This window comes from Aplysia californica, unplaced genomic scaffold (genome assembly GCF_000002075.1).
Source record: "Aplysia californica isolate F4 #8 unplaced genomic scaffold, AplCal3.0 scaffold00025, whole genome shotgun sequence".
Classification (NCBI taxonomy): domain Eukaryota; kingdom Metazoa; phylum Mollusca; class Gastropoda; order Aplysiida; family Aplysiidae; genus Aplysia; species Aplysia californica.
Window position 1 is genome coordinate 408353 of NW_004797295.1, and position 23740 is coordinate 432092.

A 23740-nucleotide genomic window follows, 5' to 3' on the forward strand; every position below is an offset into this window, starting at 1 on the left:
CATGCTTTCACAAATAAAATGATTTTCTGATCAAAGCCTTACAACAGGTAAACAAAACATGCTGACAATGTCATTAAACACAAGCTGAGTAATTCCAAAGGGTACTCAAGAGTCTAACGGGCCATAAAATTAAATCCTGTTGACAATGAATTAATCAAAATGCAATGACAATGATTATACTAGCACACTAAGAATCCGAAATAATTTCATAATGTTCACCTTCTGCTAGAATCCTGACTCCAATTCTAAGATGATATTGCACAGAAACATCCCTATTTACAAATAACGTTCCTTCCCCTGATCAAAACAATGCACATATCTGAAAATCTACGGGTATCACCTCCATAAATTACTGGTGCTGCATGTAATCTGAATATCTTAAAAAATCCAGACCCACACAAATGTATTTTACTTTACAATATTGGTCCACCAGGAATTTTGCTAGATTGCGTCCGCTTTAAAGTTACTATTACATCTGTAGAAAAAAGGAGTGTTTTCAAAGGACAAATATTTTCTCACTCTATATTGAGAGTTTTCTGCAAAACTGGCCAGGAATAAATCAATATATACAAATTATTGGCAATACTAACAATATTTAATATCGACTTATGACTTTCCCCAAATAAAAACAGTCAGTGACACACTGCATAACTTTACACACACTTTCATAACTCACCCTACACTCTGAGTGAGAGACTAGATCATCAAAATTTCACCGAGATCATAACATCGAAAGTCACAAATTAATAATACCAAACAGTGTAGGCACCATTTTCAAAGCATCATTTTGCACAATCAAGGAAGACGTAGTGGAGGTGAGAGTTTGAATTTCTTCTTCCAGCTTTACTTGAAACTCCTGAATTGAGAAAAGGAAGAATAAGTTATCGACACTTCGCAATGATAAAAAAAACATACTTTTATAATGTAAAACTTTGATCTGTGATTTTACAGACATAGTCTCTCTGTGACACATGAACCATATTCTGAGATGTTCAAGACAGAGATCTAAACAACAGTTTTTAAAATCAGGGAACAAGGCCCTGTCATCTTGACATACACAAGGAAAGAATGGCTCTTGTCGGAGTTACATTATGCTACTCTGCCATAAGCTGACAAAACGCCTTTTTTCCTTTTTGATACCAGATTTTTTTACTTGCTAAATCGAAAGCCTGATCATTTACCCTACTTATGAGAGAAAAATTAAAGTGAAACTGCGACTAGTTTTTGAATAAGTTAGAATTCAAATTTCCGAAGAACAATTTTTTATAATAGTTACGTTGACAAAAAGGAAAAAGCCTCTTTACCTCGAAACTGCTGTGAATTTTAAAAAAGGCGTTTTGTCAGCGTACGACAGTATTGTAGTTTAATGATATAAACTTCATAATATGCAAGGCAGATATCAGCACCCAGGAGAGCAATGTCAGGAGATCTAGACTGCCAACACTCTCTGGCATACCAACAGCAGTGCCGCATCACTGACAGGTTAGCCCTATTCATTCACCATATCAAAACTAAGAATTTTAAACAACCTCAGAGACGATAGAAAAAAAGAGACGAAAAGTACACAAAAACATACAAAAAGCAAATTTGAATCTCACTACTTACTTGTAAAGTTTGAATCTCTTTGCACATGGCAACATTATCTTGCAATGACTTGTTCAAACATTTTTTGAGCACTGAGATTTCTTGTTCCCTCTCTGAAAAAAAAAGTACAACAAGTAGCCATCAGTTCAGCTGTGGTCTATACAATACTCTACAAAGTGATACAAAATGGGAAAAAAGAAATCTACCAAGAAACAGAAAAAGGCATAAAAAAATGAAAAATATCATAAACTTTATGACTCTTTATCATCTAGAATTTGGAAAGATTTTCTGAGCATGTGAAAAGTAAACTGCTTAGAATTAGGAATTAGCTAACCCCTTTGTTGCCAGGGGGCTATGAACTCCTTCTGATAGCACTGATTTTCAGCTAAGCTCGTTAATCAGGACAGCAGTCTCACATCTCAGAGTTGTGAACTCGCTGTCTAGATTGAGCTCACTTGTGACATATATTTGGACGCCGGGTCTTTGATGGTATCACTTTCCTCATTCCTTATAATCCCCATAATTTTTTTAAACTTGCAAATCTAAGACATAAGGTGAAATTTGCTTCAATTTTTAACCATTTAGGTGTTTACTATTTGCCACAGCACAAGTTCGACCACAATAATACACCTGTGTTAATCACTCCCTTGCAAGCCTTGCAGTAAATTAATACTTGCAAATTTGCTACCGATGTGCACATTTTCTTATATTCGAATAAGACCCACAGTGCTTGTAGCTAAATCTTTGTAAGAGGAATTAGAACCTGATGATTAGTGGGATGTACATATAAAGTCAAACAGGCAACCAGGCACAGCAAAGTTTGCCAACTTCCATGACACCCATGGTATGGCACAAAGCTAAAAATTTCACATTTTCTTGTCGTACTAGATACATCATAAGGCAATGCAGGGGTTAAGAATTAGGCCTAACAAAAATATTTACATTTTTGTAACAGTGACTCCCCCGATTCCTTCCCACATTCACATAACCTTCTCCATGTGTGCAGCCCTCGAAATAAGGAAAAGATGAATGTTCAAATTTTGAGAGCACATTTTTAACATGTTAACATGTGTCTCCTCTTTTTTATCTTTTTTTTTTGTTGAGAATGGTCTATTGGGACCAGACTGTAATTCGAAAGAAAATGTATTCAAAGACACATGAATATAACTCTCAACCATAGGAATTAGCTCACCATAATTCTTCTGGATAAATTCCATCATGAAACCATGGATATCCACTGGTCCGGAGCTGGTACTTGCAAAGCTGCCGTCATTACTATTGCTGGTCTGTAGCGCAGGGTGGAACTCGTCCTGAGTCTCCTCGGACACGACCAGAGCCCCGTCCATCATGGCCTGTTCCTCTTGCTGCTGCCTCAGGATTTCTTTCTCAACAGCACCTGTTTGTGGAAGTTGAATAAATGAGCTTTCAAGGGTAAGTATTATAAAAGCAAATGAGACTTTGGCAGGGAATGAAACAAAACAGCAACACTGCAGGACATGGTGGCTGCATCATTGTAGCACACAGAGGCATGTTTGAGCAGACACAAGTCCTACGTCGACAAAGCAGTGAAGGGGTTTACAGAAAAAATGATGAATTAAAATATATCGAATTCTCTGCTCTTCAGAAGTTAAGTCAAGGACTTTTCTGTCAAAGCAAAAAAAAAAAGAAAATGTGTAAAGCAGTACCGTAAGGTGAATCAAAAGAAGAAGAGAAATGAACTAAGTACCCTATTTCTTGTTATAACTGATATGGTTAAATAATACAAAAGAATAGTATACCTGTTACTGCTTGCAGATGGGTCCTTCCATACATGTGTTCCCGTTTATTGTGCAAGGAACTGAAGTACACATCACAGACTTTACAATGAAGCTCATCCGAGTTATCCTTTGGACAAGACAAAAATTATTTCCATTAATAAATTCCTCAGAAATTTATTTTGCAAATACAGCTTTAAGATCTCCCTAAACTGAAAAACAAAAGAAAACATTAAAAAGTGAATTTTGTTCAAGTCCTCCCCTCTTCTCCTTTCATTATGGTTCCCTCTGAACTCCTTCATAGAAACAAAAGAATCACTCAGTACAGTTGCTGAAAGGGCACTAGTTACCACATGCTCATCATTTTATCACATAATACATCTTTCAAGTACACTGCTATATCTTAAGCTTTGTTTCCATTCTTTATTCTGTGTACAACCTCTTGTTATTCTTTGTACAACCTCATGTATCAGAAACTTGAAAAAAAACCGCATACCATGTCTATGTTCACTTTACCTTAAAAAAGATATGTGTCAAATGTTTCGTAACAATGCCTCTTTGCTGGACACTACTAGACAAAATAGGCAAAAAAGAAAACCAATCTTTTTCTTGCTGAAAAATGTACAAAAGGTTTTTTTAAAGTCAAAATTATAAAATTTACTCAAGGTCTGGCACAATAAATTACTCTTGTCAAAAAAGGTCTGTTTTGTAACTCCACCGAGCGGGCTCCAGTTGGGCAAAAACCCTCATTAATAAACTGTGCCGCATCTCTGCAGCACAAGAATCAATTCCATTAATCAATATTCATACTTTTGACCAGTTGACATAGTTATTTTCTACAGTGAAAACCATATATAACAGGCCCGGTAATAACAGGGATCCGGTAATAACAGGGATTTTTTAAATCCGATTTTTCCTACTCTTTGTCTCTATTAAAAGTTATCGGCAATAACAGGGCCTCATCAGAGCCCAACCGGTTATAGCAGGGACAAAGGCTCGTTAACAATGTGGAGAGAGAGAGAGAGAGAGAGAGAGAGAGAGAGAGAGAGAGAGAGAGAGAGAGAGAGAGAGAGAGAGAGAGAGTAAGGCAGTGATGGAGCAAGGCCATGCAAGCCATGCCACTGCAAGCACAGGCAGCGTGTGAAGCGAGAGAGGGCTGCGGTGTGCTGCAGACCTCGATCTAGCCCTATACCTAGCAACACAAACGAGTAATGTGTCTACTGCCACCAACGAGGTCAAGCGCAAGAGAAAATGCCTTTCAAATTGACAAAAAATACGAAGTAATCCAGGCTGTTGACAAAAAGCAAGCTCCACTGGCAAAGATTTGTCGTTAGTTCGACACTCCACAAGGGTCGATTGACACCGTTATCAAGGATAGAGAGAAGATAGTGGCAGCATACTCCAATGGAAAGTTTGCTCCGGATCGAAAGAAGATGAGACTACCCGATGCAAATGCTGTGGACCAAGCTCTTCTGAAGTGGTTTAAGGAGGCAAGGAGAAAGTTGGTGCCAAAACCCCTGTTCGTGGGTACTTGTGGCAAAGGAAACTACTACCCGTGAATAAGTACAGCTGGTTTAGTCCACAAATGCTTACTTTCCTTGCATTTCTGATTTAACAGGGATCGGATATAACAGGACATTTTCTCTACTCCCACCATCCCTGTTATATCAGGTTTCCACTGTATTTTGAAAGCAAACATTGTTGCAGTCAAAAGAAAACTAAGTAATGGTAGCGCTAATTTCTTTCATTCACCCTGTAAAACATAGTCAATGAGAGTAAAGCATTTTTCAGTGACTTTGTGATGCATGATATAATTTGAAAAGTTTCCTTTACACTATGCTTTTTTTTAACATACGCGTTTTTACGACCCAATCAAAACAATTTAGATCATTTAGGGGGTAGGCTCCCAACCTTGCGCGTCTGGGCCAACCCGGATTGAGAGGGATGCAACATCCCAGCAGACAGCCCAAGATACTCGATAAAGATTTTTCACTACTCAAGAATCTAACTTGGGTCTCCTGCTTGCAACAGCGGAGCCCCTGTTTGCTACACCAGACCTCCGTACACAGCGCTCAGTCAATAGAATAGCATGAATTCCTTCGCAAAAAAAAAACCCAGCTTAAGTCAACAAATTGTGATAAAACAGGTGTTTACCTCATCATCCACACATGATAAAATGTCAGCATTCTCTTGGTCACTTGGTACACTGCCTGTACACAAAAATGGAAGTAAGTTGTAGACAGGTTGGCAGACAAGACATCAAAAAGGTCTAAAACAAACTGAATATGACTCGGGGTGAGGGGGGGGGGGAATCAATACTTAAGGAATAGACAATTACATTTAGGCAAGAAAGAGAATTAGTCTCAGCTATGATCTTCTATGTCTAAAAAGATTAATATCTAAATTAGACATTTATTTTTAAAGCAAAACATAAACTTCTTAAACAGCAGTTATTCCGCTTATTGATTAACTAAATCTATGAAAAAGTTTGATGACTTACATACAAATCATCTACAAAAGAAATCTGAAGACTTTTAAGTGATTGTATAACTGACTGACATTTAGATGACAAAAAACGTTAGTTTTCATACTTTTCTTGAATATTTAGTTTTACCACTACAAACAAGCCCTCGATTTATCATAATAATTAAAAACACTTGACAATCGATAATACAACTCACCACCATTCTGCAGCAAGATCTTTTTACGTATTGTTTCTTGATAAGTGTCCGAAGACTTGAATGCCTTAAGTTCCTCTCTGTATCTTTTCTTGTCTGCCTCAGCAGCTGCCAGGTATTTCTGAACAGAAGCAAACATTTGTGTAATTTTAGATATTATCTCATCCTCTTAAAAACAGTAACACCTTTACACCAAAGGGAATCAAAATATCAGTATAAAAGTCACACGTAACTCACATTTGGTAAAATTACTCTGAAATTCAAATCAGGTATTTGACAATACAACAAAACTTTCCAGTCACTACATTTCTTTCAACACACAGCTCTTTACTGACTTCATTTTGTAAGTGTAAAAGCAAAAGTGTAAATTCTTAAACAATTTTTTTATTAATAATAATACCATGCATTTTTGGTCCATGGCACTCTAGAATATGTGTTGCTTACAAAACATGATCAAATATTACCTCCTTGACATCTGGTGCCAGAGAGCTCCATTCCTGCCCAAGTATCTTTGTCACCTCTGGAAAGCTGATTTCAGGATGATTTTCCTTGATTTCTCTCCGCCGATCCATGGCATACAACACATACCTACAAGCCGGAAAGTTGGTCAAAAACAGGGTCAGTTTTTGCTCTGTGTTAATTAAACACTTTTCAAATTCAAATAAAAAGCAGGGATTCAATGTAGCCAAATAGCAGAATATTCATTTCACATACATTTCTTTTTTTTTTACGGCGCTTGCAACTGCACAAGGTCATATGAGCGTGCGGGACACATCAAACATTTTCAGTAGGTAGGATGTTTTGAATTTTGCCCGAGTGGTGGCCAAAGCCTACTCTTTTCGATTTTGGACCACCAAGGGATCTTTAACGTGCGCAACTTGCACATGGGACCTCCGAGGTTTTTCTCCCTTGTCTAAGGAGGCTAGAGGCAGACCTTTCCTACCAGAAGATCAGGGGTGTGGCTGAAAGACAGCAGTAAGAAGGAGCCAAGGAGAACCGGTGGAAAGGCTGCAGAAAGAGTCAGAAGGCCAGAGGAGGGGCAAAGGAGGTGAGGGGGTGGGGGCAGAAAATGGAGAAGAAAGCAAACAACAGACCATTGCTTGAGAGCAGGAAAGGGGGTGAAAGGAGACAATTTAGAGAAGTAAAATTTCCGTCGCTATCTGGATTCGAACCCACGACCCATGTAATGAGAGGCGAACCTTAACCTCTAGGCCACATTTTTTAATTCAGAAAAGTCTTGTAAAGCTGTAAAACATACATTACCAGTAATTAAAGCTACAAGAGGGAGGGAGGGAGACAGACAGACAGACAGACAGACAGACAGACAGACAGACAGACAGACAGACAGACAGACAGACAGACAGACAGACAGACGGACAAATTGTTAAGGAAACAGACTAGGATATCATACATGTAACATTAACTGACAATTTATGGCACATCTCACTGAGCTCATGTGAAGAAAAAGGGTTTAGCCATCAGGAAGCCTCTTGGAGACTCACACATACTTGACTCACAGACGAACTTTAATTCATTTTTAAAACTAGTTTCAGATTATAGGGAGAGATACGCTCTATAGATACACTCATCCAAACAGAAAAAAAACCCACTTTCAGTTACGAAATAACGTGCAATCTGGACAGATATTTAATTTCCTTAAAGTTCAGTGTGTTCACCAATTTTTGTTTGCTCTCCTATTGCTGAACAAAGCTTCAAAATCTTTGACAAATTCAACCATGCCATCGTTGTTCTCAGCTACTAGAAAGAAAAGTAGATGAACTATAGCTGAACTGAAAATGTTCTACAGCAAGTAAGAGGAAATAATCAGGACAATTGCATTGCATCCCATTAATAAACAGACCAGTAAGGTAAACAAAAACACGACATACCCAGTGAGTGGGGCTCTGGGTCCCATAACAACAGGCTCTTTTTTCCGTTTTTTACCTTTTGGCCAGCCACCTTTTCGTTTCTGAAAGGAGGAAGGAGCAAAAAGTCAAAAAAATATAGATATAACAAAAGTAAACAACAACAAAAAGAACTATTGGAAGAGTTTATGATGTATTTGACAAATAAAAAGTTACACTGTAAGATGTCCTTGTAAGTTTAATCACTTAGAAGATTTATTTGTTTATTTTAAAAGACCATAAAAAACCACCTGAGGGACCCATACAAAGAAGTTTCAATAAAATGAATCCAATCCCGAAAAATAGAAACACCTCAACGACAGTAAGAATAAGGCCATATGTGGTCAGCCCTTTTATACCACAGTCAAAGCTGGATATCTACTAAAGACAGTGAAAATAGTTGGTGAAATTGGGTGCTTGTAAAAATAATGAAATCTAAGAAACAGGTCATTTCCTGCTACTAGAGGAATTTTTATCAATTTTTCTTTTTTTTTGTCTTAACACCTTTAATGTCCATCTAGAAACACATTTCTGTGTGGATTTTTTACTGAAAAATGTTGACCAAAAGCACACAAAATCTACATTTGCAGTTTCCAAGGACATTACAGCCTTGGAACTCACCAAACTTTGATGGCCATTTTCTCGCTAGTTAACTTCTGAAACCAGGCAAGCCCCATATCCTGCAATCACAAATATCTTCACTTCTATTCAAGATCAATGGTTATTTTTTTCATCGTAAGCCAGATAAATTTTTAAAATTTGAAACGATACCAATAACTCCATATGCCCAAAAATTGACAAGCCCCAGAATCCACCGCGACATGATACTAAAGGCAAGGCAACTAAAATGTGGTTGCTTTGGTGACTTTAGATATTCATGGAAGGAAAAGAAATCAAACAGGTGGTGCTGAAAAAAGCCAGAGAGGGACAGTCACTATTGATACTAATTACGAAGAGACAAATGCTGTTCTTCGGACACTTGACTTGACATAAAGGCCTTACATACTTTCCTCTTACATAAAAAATAGAAGTACTAGGTAGACCAAGAATAACTTGGATAATTTGAACAGAAGGATGACGAGTAAAGACCACGATAGTATTGTTGGTTTATTTTGGAGCATCCAAACAGAGGAATGAGAAGTGAATCATAAAAGCAGATGTCTGTTTCAGCACCCGAAGAAGGAGGAGGAGGAGGAGGAGGAGGAGGAGGCGGAGGAGGATGAGGATCATCTCCATCATATTTCAAATTCTTAACTTTATGAATAAAGTTACAATGTCAAAAAAGGGAAAAAGGAATCAGTCCTGTGGTTCTTGCCTCTGATCCATGGCTGCATTAAGCAAACACTAAAATGAAGAGAGAGTCGGTGAGCACAACTCCAGCAGCAAGTAGCTAGTACATTTTATGAGATGTGGCAGAGCATCTTTAGGTGAAAATAACATACTGTTGTGCAGACTTCTGTGGTTTCATCAGTCAGAGGCATCTGTGGATCTGCAATCACACTAGACATGTCGGTCTGTAGTTGTGTTCCAACATCTGCATCACTGTGGAGTCTTTCTTGAATCCCACTGCTGTCATCCTACAGTAAAATACAAATGTGCAATTTGATGCATTTTGTATCGTCTGCCTATTATGCATGTCCTGTCAATGTCCTTTGAAAGCTAATTTTGATTTTGTTATAAAAAAAAAATTTTTACTGTCCAAATTGAAGTGGACTGTTAAAAATTTTGAAAAAAGACCCATTTCCGCTGTACATAGTTGTTGTTATCGATTCAGTTCCACTATAGTCATACATCATGAACTGCAACTGTATTTCATAGTTTGCATGGTCCTTCAAATAATTTGAAAGAAACCCAATTTCAATGTTTAATTTGAAAAATCATAATGTCATAACTGAGGTCATTTCTCCTCACTATTTTTCTTTTAATGCATAGGCTTCTAACCTGTAAATGAGAAGTCAATCCAACAGAGTCATCCTGCAGTGCACCTTTCATGTCCATGTCATTGTAACCTGATGCAGTGTCCACATCAACAGTGCTATCACAAGCACTGAATAATGACACTGAAACAAGAGTGGAGAAAGATCAATGATTTCATTAGAATATCTAGGACCCAATGTATTATTTTTGTATGTGGTCTGCGGTATTGCATGTTCTAAACAACTTGTGCGTGTTTGTCACTTTCCTGTAGACAGCCACAACAACTGAAAGATGTTCAAATGAAGAAGACAGAAATAAATAGATGATCAGGAAATGTTTGCCACTCGACATCTAGTGTGGGAAAAAAAAGAGGACATGAAGGAAGAAAACAGGGCTCAAAACTATAAATATCTACTCCAGCACCGTTTTGTGATTGTATTTAAAATCCAGAACTACATATTGTGCACTTCAAAGCACATTTCATTTCATAAAACAAACGGACCTTGAACCATGCTGAAAAAGCAACTTCGAAGAGAAAGTACAGTCGAACCTGCCCCGACAGCCATCTCTATAAGACGGCCACCTGTACAAACGGCCACTTTCCATTTCCCCCCTAGCGTTTTTTCTATATAATTTAACTGTGTAAAATGGGCACCTGTCTAATGCGGCCGGGGCCACCATATTCTAACACACAACCCCTATAACACCAAACAATAACTCCTGTCTTAGATGGCCACCTTAGTGACTCCATTACGTTTTGTTATAAATTATGCGTTGGCCCCTGGCGTTGTTGGCGAGCTGTCACAATCCAATAACCTGTCGTTGTTGTTAGGTAGTCCCTCCAACTGATCATGTTGCGTAGGCCCCTCCCACTGTTGACCAATAGGTACCAATTTACAGGTTTGACTGTAGTTTTTCTTTTAAGATTGGTTACTGGAATGTTCTGAAAATGTAACATTTTCTGAAATGACATGACAACTAAACGATTACCAGATTCTAATATAATTACATTTGTATGTTTGCTTGGATTTGAACCAACCTTCTACACATGTTTGAGCCATCATGTATAAATTTATCTTATACCCCAAGGCAACGATGGTACAGAATTCATTCCGCTGCTGTAGGATCACACTCGCAAGGAGCTCTACTAGCAACTTAAAAAATACTCTAGCATCAAGTATAAATATTCCTCACCTGGTATACATGAAAGCAACTGCCGCGAATTTCCATCATGAGGGGAATTTTCGTCATTGTACGCTAAACTCCCAATATTATCAGACACTGTTAACATCAATCTGTTTATAAGAAATATATACATGAATAAAGAATATAGAACAAACATTAAAGTAGGGGGTGATTTTTAAAAAACTGTAAAACTTTTTTTCTAAATATCTCGCACAAAATTTGTATTACAATGGTGTAATTCGGAACAGATATAATTCATTCAAAAGGAATTTGTTTGACATAAAATTTACAAAGAATAAATTTATTTTCGAAAACTGAAATCAAAGAAAACTTTGACATCAAAGAATTCCTTAAGGACACTTTAACCCTGGAAGCGCGCAGGCCCTGTATAAAGGGCATGAGCCGGGCTACCCGGGAAGCGCACAGGCCCTATATATAGGGCTGACCTACTTCAATTGGGAAGCGCGCAGGCCCCTATATAAAGGGCACAGACGCTGACCTTTTTCAAAGGAAAATTTCAGTATTCCTTACATGGAAAATGACGTAGTAAATTACAGGCCAAAGTTATAAATAGTGGAGGGCATAGACGCTGACCTTTTTCAATGGAAAATTTCAGTATTCCTTATATGGAAAATGACGTAGTAAATTACAGGCCAAAGTTATAAATAGTGGAGAGTCTCTTGGCCGAGATATCGATCGATAAAGTGACGCGGTCCAGCTGAGGGACTACACGCTATGTGTTATCACTTGTTTCGCCATGCTGAAGTACTAATTGTTGAGTTTATCGTGTTTTGCGCTTTGTTTGTATTTATTTGATCGCTTATCATTTTAGAATGGCTCATTCTATCAGCTTTAAGAAAAGATATGGTTTTATATGCCTTTTATCATCTGTTGAGCCGTAAATGGTCATTTTTCAGTAGCAGATATACATCTCGGGTATCTCAGCTGATATCCCCCTGCCAAACCCCCATGTTTACAACTGATCGGCCATGGCGGCAGGGCATTTTTGGCGGGTTACTTCCAGTGAAACGCTGAGCACTTCTAGGGTGAACATTATTTCAGTACCTTGTGCGAAACTTACGAAATGAATTAATGGTGAGGAAATGTTCAATACAAAAAGCTCTCTGATCTTTACTGATCTTAACTGTGATCTCAGCAGGCAAAGGAAACAAGAAAAACTATCTGAAAACTTCTGTTCACCTGTTAGACAGCTGTAGTTTGCCATATGATGCAATCGTTGGGATTTTTAGAGGTAAGCCAAAAGCAAACTAGTATGTCAAGCTACAAAAATGGGGACATAGCTGAAAATGGGTTGTTTTTTAACGCGTTATGTAGAGCAAAATTATTCGTTGGATTTATCAAAAATGAATATAAGGCAAATTCCTTTAGACTTCCAAATGTTGTGTACAAATTTGAGATGCAAAACTTTAGTGTGGAGGAAAATTTATTTTTTTTTAAGTTGTACAGTGTTTCTTTGGATCACCCTGTATTTTTATGAACACAAAATAACAAGTTCTAGGAGGAACAAAATTTTGAGTTTCCAGTATGGATTAATTTTCACTGAGAAAACATGATGTTCTAGCAAAGTAAAAATTTGTATCAACAGTATCAGTAAAGAAAATGAGAACAGTTTCACTAACTTTTGAGCAACATTATGCTTGCCTAAACAAGCTCGAAGAGCAAGACATTCTGAAAAGAGTACTAAAATTTGCCAACCTAATGGAATGTACTGATCTTTAATAATAACAAAACATATTGTATTGACATCTTTTGAAACTTGTTGATTATGAAATAGTGACCCTCTGTCAAAGCTTTCTGGACACAAGGCAGCTAGGTCTAGAAGAAATACATTTTGCATTTCAGAATAGAAGTATGAAAGGATAGAAAGAGAGTGGAGAATGATGAGGCACACATTATTACCCTCTTGGTGTCTCCATAAGAATAGCATTCTCTGGAATGAAAGATGAATTCAGCGTTATCTCTCCATCCTTTCCAATGGCTGACGCAGTGATATCAGTAGTGAGAGCAGGCACAGCAATTACTGGCTGGCCACAATCCTCAGAGGGTAGGGTTCCTATGATGCCATCAGCAGCTCCATTTACACCATCAGCAGTCAGGACATGAAGTCCCACAACATCTGACGATTCCTCTTCATTGTGGTTCGTCAAAGACAGACCAGCTGAGGCCACGGTAAGCAAGTCATTGTCCATAATAATGCAGCGGTCCTGCAAATGTAAAGAATTATTTGAAAATTACTCTGAAAACAAATCAAAGGATTCATAGATTAAAAAGAAAGTTCACACAATTTTCACTCACAAAAGTAGGGAAAACATGTATTGAATATCAAAATTATAATTGGAGAATATTATTGTCTCTGCAATGAACAACGTTTTATAGCGACGTTTTCAGATGGATTGGAAAACCGCACACTCACAAATACCACCCAAGACTAGGACTTAAGGGGAGACGTACACTCCCGGAAAAATTTTCTAAATGAATGACTTTTATTCACTTTCGTGTAATTGTGCAAAAAGTTCATAGGTAAATAGGATGTACTAAGGGTGAATTTGTTGATTTTTTCTGAAAAATGGGTCTCTGTGGTAGCCATCTTGGATTTTCAAACCAGTTTCTTTGTTGTTTTTTTGTTGTTGTTTTTTGGTAAGTGTTTTACGGCGCTCGCAACTGCATAAGGTCATATGAGCGCGCAGGACACACCAAATACTTTTCGTTGGTAGGAAATTTTGAATTTTGCCCTGGTGGCGGCCGAAGCCTACTCTTATCGATTTTAGACCACCAAGGGATCTTTAACGAGCGCAACTTGCACACGGGTCCTCCGAGTTTTTCCGCCCTTGTCCAAGAAGACTAGGTGTAGATCTTTCCTACCAGAAGATCAGGGGTGTGGCAGAAAGACAGCTGTAAGAAGGAGTCAAGGAGTAGCAGTAGAAAGGCTGTGTCCTTAAAATGGCTGTATCTCACCCAATCAGGCCCTGCTGCACTATCCTTCGTTCCGCTTATTACCTGCTTCACTTCCTGTATTGTGGCACCCTCTCCATACAGCACCTCTAGCACAGCAGTTTTCATAATTGCCTGGATGTTAGCATTCTCTTCCTTGTTGCCTTGGTGAGTCTGCTTGACGTATCTCTCAAGAAAAGCTCAGCCTTTTGCTTCATCTGTCTCCAGTAGCCTATCGTTCTCATCTTTAACAGACAGAGCCAACATCAGTCTTTGTCTTTAATCCCTTCATTTTCTTGCACCATTTCCAGAACCTGTGAAGTGCGTTCTCTGATGACACGTCGGTCACATACTGCTCCCACCGTTCCCATTTGGCCTCATTTGCACTTTCCCTGAAAAGCTCCCGGTCTCTTTTCATCCGCTCTCTGGGAGTATTCTTCTCCTCGTCTGTTACCTTGTCTGACTTCCTCGCCCTATGTCATGCTCTTGTTTACCTTCTCTTCTGAAGCCGCAGCTCTTCAAGTACAGGATTCCAATAAGGCGGCTGAACAAAGTTGGATTTAGTTGCGCATGATGTCCAAGCCTTTCTCCTTATTTTTTGCAGCACAGTAGAGCCTCTAACTTTTCCATATCCGATTGTTTTTTTCATCTTGCATTTTTCATCCTTTCCCTTGTGGCAATTTATCTTTAGGCCCCGCGTCCACTGCGCTTTTTTGTCACTTGCAGGCCAAGCTCACAAGCAAATGAGCTTGTTTTTGTCAGTCACTGACTGCCTTTGCCTGACTACGCAATTTTCCTGCATGCACGCTTTTTCGTCAGTCGTACAGGGGACTAAGAATGCCTCGATTCGACTCATTTTGGAAGGAAATTTGCATCTGTAAGTACATTTTTGCTTCTTCATTGTACTTTACATGATCAATAAAGTTGTATCTCATGATAATATGTTGTACAATAGCAGATTTGTGCTGAAAAGCAGCCCAAAAAAATGAAATTAAAGCACTTGACCTAGATCTAGATCATTTCGTTCCCGGGAGAGCTAAAAATAGGCCAGGTTAGACCTAGCTAGGGACGTGTCTAGATCTAGATCTACGTTCTCTAATGTTTAGTGCTTCCAATTTTCTGCCAATTTTTAGTTTTCTCCACACATTATCTGCCGGTCCACTAGATCTAGGGCTAGAGTCCAGATCTACATCTCAATATATTATGTTGCTTTGCCTTTCCTGAAACAGTGCTGTATATGAAGCTTAATTTACCCTTCTCTGATGAAAGTTCTGATGGCCGAGTGAACAGCGTGTCTGCATTTGAAGGCAAACATTATTTTGTGAGCGTGGGTTCGAACCCCAGTCCCAGCTTTTTTATTTATTTTTTCTTCGTCTCATTGTCCCAACTTACCAACAATTTTTCCCGTAATTATAATTTATTGCTTTTTAGTTTTTTAAAGTGGTAAATAAATAAATAAATCGCTTGTGCTGTCTGTTGTTCTCGTAATCATAACACACTGGGCTAAAAATAGGTTTAGCTGGTCTGACGTCGGGGGATGCGGATCTTTTTGAGTCGCTTCTACACAATGCAAAAACTTCATACATTAGCCTGGCCTGGAAATGATCTTATTTTGGTGGACGCGTAGACTTATGGAACAAGGCAGATGATCGCTTCCATGGTCTGACAGAGTCTACCATTTTGCAAGGACCTCCGAACCTGCTGTAATCAATGCCAAATCTATGTCGGAATCATCCTCTCCATTGCGCTGTGCGATCCTTGTTGTTTGTGTTCTGTTGGGGATGGAAAAGCTGCTCCTTATCAACGCCTTCTCCAGCACCTTTCCTTGAATGTTATCTTGTACATTTCCCCATGTCACACTCCTGGCGTTGAAGTCCCCAACGATCATCACCCTTTCACTCCGTTGGCAGAGCTCCTCCAGGAAGTCCCAACCTTTCTCTATCTTGGCACTGTTATTGCCCACATAGATGTTGACAAGTGCCCATTTCCTTTTCATCACCTCACACTCCATAATTTGGACCTCCTTGTCCTCCCTGTTGAACTGCTTGGCATCAATCAGTCTGTGTGTAACATCCTGTTTGACTCATATTAGTTGTCCATGATGGGTCTCACTATATATATATACATCCAAAATTGCCAGGATCTGTGTAAGTGGAGCAGGAAGAATCGTAACCTTTGCAGATGATGTGATGGTCTACGGATAAGGTCGTGATAGGCTAGCGGTCAGGCGGATGCTACAGGACGGGCTGAGCAAGGTCGCAGATTGGTGTGAGGAATACAATGTGGCCATCAATCCAGACAAAGCACCAGTCATCTGGTGCTCACTCAACAACCGTATTGTGAAAGATCCTACCCCTCCAATTGTGTTTGACCACTTTCTCATAGACAGAGAGCATGAGTTGAAGTACCTGGGAATCACTCTGGACAGGACACTTTCTTTCCCAAAACATATTGACAATATTGCTGTCAGGGCTCAGAGTGGCATTAATGTAGTGAAGACCTTGGTTTCAGTGGGAATTCAATAGAGAGTTCTTTTTCTCCTAATGAAGCTGGTTGTTTTGTCAGTTATAGACTATGGCCTGGGCATCCTCTCCCTGTCCAAGACTCAGATAGACAGGTTGGAGAGAGTACAGAATGCAGCTATGAGGGCAGACTTGGGTTGCACAAAGGACACCCATGTTGTCAGTTTGAGATACATCCTAGACCTGGCCAGCATCAGAGTGAGGCATAAAACGTTGCACAGGCAAAGTTGTACTTGAATGTTTTGGGAGACCTGAGGCACCTTTTGCATGATAACCTAAGCAGCATCAAAGGAAATAGGATCAAACGGGGCAGCTCATGAATGGCAAAAGCTGAAGACTCTTTGAGGAAAGTTTGTGGCATCGATGAAATATGCAGTGGAAAGGACTGGTTTGAACTGAGTCCCGATTGCAGAGAAGCCTGGCCAACGTTCACATCACTATGGGTCGTGAAAGATGGGAATGTGCTGCTGTCATGAACGACAATGACATAGGACAGTTAATTGAGGAGCACTTTAAGCCAGAGGACCCAGTGATATCTACATGGATGGGTCAGTCAGGAGGGGTGAGAGGAGTGGCTGGGGTTTTGTGGTGTACAGAGGGAACAAACGGGTTCATAGCATGTCAGGGGCCGTAGAAAGAACAACTTCAAGCATGAAAATGGAGATTGAGACCGTAACAAGAGCGCTTGGCTGGCTTCAAAATACAAGACCAAGATCTACCCATCTCATTATTGTCACTGACTCCAAGAGCATCTTGTGAAGTGTTGAGAAAGGGCTGCTCTTCGAAGTGAATGGATGAACCCAGTTCAACACTCATCACTTAGAGCCATCACATGGATATTCTGTTCTGGGCACTCTGGAGTGAAGGGCAATGAGGAGGCTGATAGGGTGGCAGGCAGTGCCATGGTTGATGGTAAGGTGAAATTTGACAAAGGAGAAGCGTTGAAGACCCTGGAGGAAAAGTTGCGGGATGAAGAAGACAGGGAGACAGCAGAACACCATGCAATCACCAGGATACAGGAAATGGAGACGGAGAGGGAAGAAGGAAGAAAGGAACAATTATCTGGAAAGGAAAGACGTCGCCATAATCAAACAGCCATTGGAACAACTAGTATGGATACCTTGCAGACTTTGGTGCTGAGAGGAATTGAGCCCTTTTGGACCAGTCCGGTGTGCAATGACGTTGTTGCCAAGGACAGGTAAAACAGGTAAAACATGAAGCTACAACAGGTACCTAGCACACCTCTGTGATTGGCCCAAATATCATCATCATCATCCAGTGCCAGATCTGCGACAGACATCGGCGATCATGGTTCTTCATTCATTCCTGTTACCCATTTGTTTAGGTTCCCTAAGTAGATTGTTCTGGGCCTACCTCTCCCTCGTTTGCCTTCAATTTTGTCAGTGAGAGCTAGATGTTCAAGACCCTTATTCAGGTGTCCCAAAAAACTGCATTTGTCGTTTCCTAATTGTTTTTTAAAACTGAGCGTCTCACGTGGGCTTCATAAAGCACTACCTCATTTGATTTTTTTTTCTTCCACGATACTCTTGGCAGTCTCCTAAGAAACCACATTTTTATTGCTTCTATTTTATTTTCACTGTCTTTAGTGATTGTCTTGCATTCACAGCCATAGAAAGGTTGACCATTCAGAACTTTCATTTTGGTGGTCATTGAGATGTTTCTATTTTTCAGGATTGGCCTCATTTTATTGAAACTAGCCTTAGTCATTGTAATTCTCCATTTTATTTCTGTGGAACATTTGGCATTAGATGTTATCGTATTTATCCTAGATATTTAAACTGTTGAACTTGTTTGATTTTTTCGCTTTTGCTAATGAGATTGCAACTAGGATTTGCTGCTTTTTGGGATATTACCATTCATTCTGTTTTCTTTACATTCAACAATAATCCTTTACGTTCACTTTCTGTTACAACATTATCTAGAAGCAATTGAAGAGCCTGCTATTAAAACTGTGTCATCTGCGTACCTGATGTTATTAATATTTTTTCGATTTACTTTAAGACCAGGACATTCTTCTATGTTTCTAAGGATTGTTTCACTGTACATGTTAAGAGGTCTGGTGACATTATAACACATCCTTGCTTCACTCCTCGCCTAATCTGCTTATATTCACTGTATTCTCCATTAATTGGTTCAGCAGCATTTTGGTCCCAGTACAATTTCTGATAATTCTTAGATCTGTTCATTCTATGTCTAGCTTTTCCAGTAATTTAAATAGCTCATCATGTCTAACTTAATCAAACGCCTTTGAATAATCTATGAAGCATAAATACAGATCTTTCTGTGCTTCGATACATCTTTCCATTAACATTGTTAAGATGAATATAGCATTTCTGGTGCCTTTGTCAGGAACAAAGCCAAATTGCGTTTTATATCTCTGATCTTACACTTTTTCCCATTCTTCCCATTATTATTACTCGCAGCAATAGTTTTGTAAAATGACTCATTATAAGGCTAATTGTTCTATGCATATATTCACACTCAGTGGCACCTGGTGTTTTATGTAAAGTTTCTTTTAGTCAGAACACAACGTTTTATGTTCCTTGTGTAGGTTGTACTGTATCGTAAAGCGCTCAGAGCCTGTGTGCTTTAATCGGGGTTGAGTGCTATATGTCATTTATTATTATTAAAGCTATAAAAACTGACTTCATCATATATCTTCTGGGATCTCATTGCTGTCATAAATAGCATTTAGGAACTTTGTTGTTGTTTCAGTTCCTAGTTCTCCAAGCGCGACATTCACTTCAACTGGAATATTATCAGGCCTTGCGGCTTTTCCTTGTTTCATTTTCCTAATGGCAGCTTGTACTTCTGCTTTCAGTATTGGTGGTCCATTTATTTCATATATAGATGATGTATTTCCGCCATCTATTTATGTCGTCTTCCGGTGTTTCCTCCCAAAATTCTCTTGGGTTTCCCTCGCCAGTAACTGTTGATTAAAATTTGCCGCGTTTGGTTTTTTGGGTATTAATTTGTGTTATCTTTTATAAACAATCTCAGCAATTCTCGTTCCGTAAATTTACCTCCTTCTCAAAGTTGTACACACAAACACACAAAGCGCGTGTGCTCACACACACACAAACAGCCCAAGCAGTCGGCGATGAAACCTAGTAACACAGCCCATCGCGCCCTTAGCGGGAAAAAGCGGGCCCGCCAAGGTGAGATCTAGTCAACTGGCGAGGGAAGCCTTGGAAGATGATAAAAATAGAAGGCAGACATACGTTCACCTATATTTGGGACAACCACAGAGGTGCGCTAGGTGCTCACCGTAGCTTTATGTGTGGTTAGCCACTTGGCTGACAAGTGGTTTGGCCCAAAATTTGGGGGTGCAAGCTAACCCAGTTGTTGAGAGAGAGAGAGAGAGAGAGAGAGAGAGAGGGGAGGAGAGAGAGGGGTGACTGCTCGGTTGAAATAATTATGACATTGTTCTTTTCTTCCAATTGTCTTATTCATTCCTCCAACTCCAAAACAGAGGAAAACGAGCGTTCATCGAAGACATCCCCAATCTTCATTTAGATCTAGATCTAGATCTAGATCTAGGCCTCGAAACTAGATCTTATATGAGCAATTGCCAAAACGTGAGACTCTCTTGAGACTCAGTGGTGCAAAAAAAATTTTCTTACCAATTTGACTCTCTTTTCTGTCAGTCACAGATTGACATTTAGTGCTCATATTCCTAGAGTATCAGAGCAAGGAGACGTACGGTTTTGGAGATATGGGTCTATTGGTTTGGCAACTACTGTATTTCTTGTATGTTACAGTGATGACAAAAACAGATACGCAGCAAGGCAAATAATGGACTTTAAATTCCATTTGTTTAGTAAACAAAGACTTCGTACACTATGAACTCCATTCATAATGGTAATATGAATGACAAGCTTTGTAACAATGACGCAGTGCACAGAACATGTCATCATTGTTATGTACAAGAAAGGATACACATTAGACATTATCATTAACAACACATCACAATAGTGAAAGGCTGTACAAATACAGTTATCAAAGCCTCAGTACCAGAAAAACACATGTGTAAAACAATTTTTAAACTAATATGAGGCAAAAGCACAAAATCAATTGAGCTGACCTGTACATAACAGTGATGACAAACATGACTTGTACATATAACAATGATGACACAATGTACAGGAAAAGACAAAAGTCTTGTCTCCAGAGAAAAAAGCGCACTTTAAGAATAAAAAAACCCAGGAGAGGTTTCTTTTGCTTTGAAACAGATACCAGGTCATATCAAAGACAGTAGACAATCACAATTACGTTGCTACTTATGACAAAGAGTACTCGTACATAACAGTGATGACAAAACATACTGGGAAAAGGTAAAATCATGCCTACAAAGAACAAATTTGCACTCTATGAGATACACAGATCAATAAAGGCGTATTTTGTTTCTAAATGAATCTTGCATGTATGAAATATATGTTGAAAACTTAGTGATATTAGCAATTATACAAAATATTACTTGTACATAACAATGATGACACAATGACACAATGTATTGGAAAAAGGCATATCATGCCAACAAAGAACAAATGTGTATTTTTGAGTTAGACAGATAAACAAGGACATTTCATGTTTGTCTATTTGTTTGAGTAAAAAGAGCACACATGACTTAAATAATGTTTGCTCTTAGGACAAAGTAATTTCTAGTACGTCGGTCAGTCTTGTACGGCTGCATGACGACACCCCAAACGTCATCACTAAGCACAAAAGCTAAATCTATAACCACAGAAATGATCCATCTCTCGAAGTTTGTTCACACATCACACTCTTGTTCCAGGAATCCAATGTAAACACCACAATTTCACTAAAATATTCAATAGGGTAGCCTAAAAACACGCAAAACAGTCCAGTACGTCACATTCAACGCAAGATTCTTGTGCGTAACCGGAGGGTGACGGCAATGACTACTTTCGTTTTTCTCTTTACCCCGTTGCTCCAGCTGTTCTGGGGAAGCGGGTAAGGGGAAGTCACTCAAGAAAACAATTATATCCGGGCACTGTTGATGATCCGTTCAAAACAAAAGTATGCTAAAATTCGGACTTCCGTTACGTCGCAAAGTGACGCCATTAACAGCGAATGTTAAACAGCCGACCGAAATCGTAGATCTAGGAACCCGATGTTCCTTTCACGCATCGCGGCTTTTGAACTATTGAATAAACGACGAAAAGCAAAAAGATTTAACCAGCTGTGGTGATTCTACTGAAAAATAATGGTGTTTTCTGAAACACCTAGTCCGTGACGACACCCCTGACGCACAAGTGATCCGAATTATTCGTTTATTTGCAAACAAATAAACCGATTTCTTCAGCAAGTGTACCTTTCTCGATCACAAATAGCATAGAATCAAAGCACAGGTTAAAAAAAAACACCCAAAAATACTAAATTTTTGACGTTCTTGGAAGTTTGCATTGGTGTGCTCAAAATGACACTCGAGGAATCACTAAAAAACGAACATTTTGGGCACAAAATTTACAAACTCAAGATTATAAAGCTGACATAGGGTCTGAAACTGATAATGCAGTTTCTACATCCTATATTTGACATGTGTATAAGTTTTGGAGGAATAAATACTATTGCATCACATTTTATGCACACTATTGTGAGATGTGTGTGTTTTTCCCCACGTTTTGGCAATATGGCTCATATAATATACTAGACTATAGATGATTTCTGTCTGTCTAGATCTAGGCCAAGGCCATAGATCTAGAATAACCTAAGTCTACTCTGAGCCAAGAGAGGGCGCTGAAACTTTCCGAAATCACAAAAGATTTCCCCTACCGGGTCTGTATAGATCTAAATCTAGATCTACTTCATCGTGACTTTGTTCCCGGTTACCGGGTCTGTTTTCACTCCCAATTCCCAAACCCCCAAAATCACACTAGATCTATAGTCTATACAATCTTAACATATGCTTACAAAGCTGATGAAAAACATTTTGCCTGAACACTGAAATCTACATTTCATGCTTAGCAACAAACGCTATCCTGGCATGATCTGTTCGTTATTTTATGTACACTACACTGCCGACACTGCATTTGGGCTTGGCTGCATACCTGACTCATGTGAATGAGAACTTGCTGCAAGGTCCAGTTTCAAGAAGAGATAACAAAAGCAAATTTTCCTATAGTAAAAAACGGGAGCCAGACTGTGTCTTCATGGAGTGCAGAGCATCATGCTTCAAATCCAGGACTGTGACAACAAAAGTAAAAAGAGATTTTGTGTACAGATTAGGAGGCCGACGCCCATGTCAAGAATACTTCCTGCCCTTTTTCTTTCATTGTTGATAGTTGATAATCGCATTCTTTTCGAACTCTTCCACGAAAAGATCAAAACTTTTCGCTTCGGCTTCGCAGTTTTCGCTCAAATATTAATTTTAAGCGTAAACATTAGATCAACATCGTCGAATTTTTTATATTTCAACAAAATGCTTTTTTTTACATTTATCGTATTTGTCACTTTGTGAGGGCAGTAATTGTGGTAGCTGTGATAGTATTTGGGATGAGGTGATAGTAATATAAGATTATGTGTATGTGTGTGTGTGTGTATGTGTGTGTGTGTGTGTGTGTGTGTGTGTGTGTGTGTGTGTGTGTGCGCGTGCGTGTGTAAAAAGAGTTCTATATTAGGCAAAAAAACTTTGGTTAGAAAGAGAAGATCACAGAATTCTACACTAAGTGTAGAATTCTGTGGAGGAGATGCAGTTTTCTATGGTAGGCCAACTGCGCAACTCTGTCAGTTTAGATGTGTAGTTTCTCTGGATTCTCTTGACTCCCCCATTCATTCTTAGCCTGACAGACCTCTTCCTCTACTATTATATCATTTGTATTTTAATGCAATAGCGCATTTCCAATGCTGCAGATGCCTCAAAAGAATACAAGAGTAAAAGTGATAAAGCACCTGCATGAGTGGATTTGTCTGTACCAAAGACTTATTTGTAAGATTATTATAGTCTCCTTGGTCTAGACAGACACATCAATAATAAGAATAGTTGGTTGAATTTTAAAAAATTAATATAATGGATGAAAAAAAAGTGTCAAAACAATTAACAAAATTAGTAAAAACCAACAAACAATTGGTTAAATGAACCAATGAATAGAACTTTGTTTGTTTGGGGTTTTTTGTTATCGTTTTTGTTTGTTTGTTGTTGTTTTTTTAAGTATGAGGCATTTCGCATCAATAAATTATATCAAAGTGAAGTATCGTTCTGT

At 38.9% G+C, this 23740-nt stretch overlaps 2 protein-coding genes across 2 annotated transcripts in view; both read right to left on the bottom strand.

The window, feature by feature from the left end:
* On the bottom strand, nucleotides 1–22805 carry LOC101847702 (high mobility group protein 20A). The gene is made up of 13 exons (XM_005091021.3): nucleotides 22589–22805; nucleotides 12943–13247; nucleotides 11032–11132; nucleotides 9862–9980; nucleotides 9363–9497; nucleotides 7906–7985; nucleotides 6481–6604; nucleotides 6020–6137; nucleotides 5493–5548; nucleotides 3363–3468; nucleotides 2777–2980; nucleotides 1606–1697; nucleotides 1–856 (listed from the first exon to the last, which is right to left on the bottom strand). Exons 1-13 carry the CDS (start codon nucleotides 22595–22597, stop codon nucleotides 737–739), a joined length of 1569 nt encoding a protein of 522 aa, XP_005091078.1. The 5' UTR covers nucleotides 22598–22805; the 3' UTR covers nucleotides 1–736.
* Nucleotides 22657–23740, bottom strand: part of LOC106013506 — a 9029-nt gene continuing 7945 nt past the window's right edge. The window contains exon 2 of the mRNA XM_013089424.1: nucleotides 22657–22724. Within this exon, the coding sequence (XP_012944878.1) occupies nucleotides 22657–22724 (68 nt within the window). The remainder of the gene's footprint in view (nucleotides 22725–23740) is intronic.

Coding starts and splice junctions, on each gene's coding strand:
- LOC101847702 (XM_005091021.3), bottom strand. Junction 6,605..7,905: donor CCCAGAGCCCCACTCACTGG/GTATGTCGTGTT, acceptor TCCGGCTTGTAG/GTATGTGTTGTATGCCATGG. Junction 3,469..5,492: donor TATCATGTGTGGATGATGAG/GTAAACACCTGT, acceptor TCTTGTCCAAAG/GATAACTCGGATGAGCTTCA.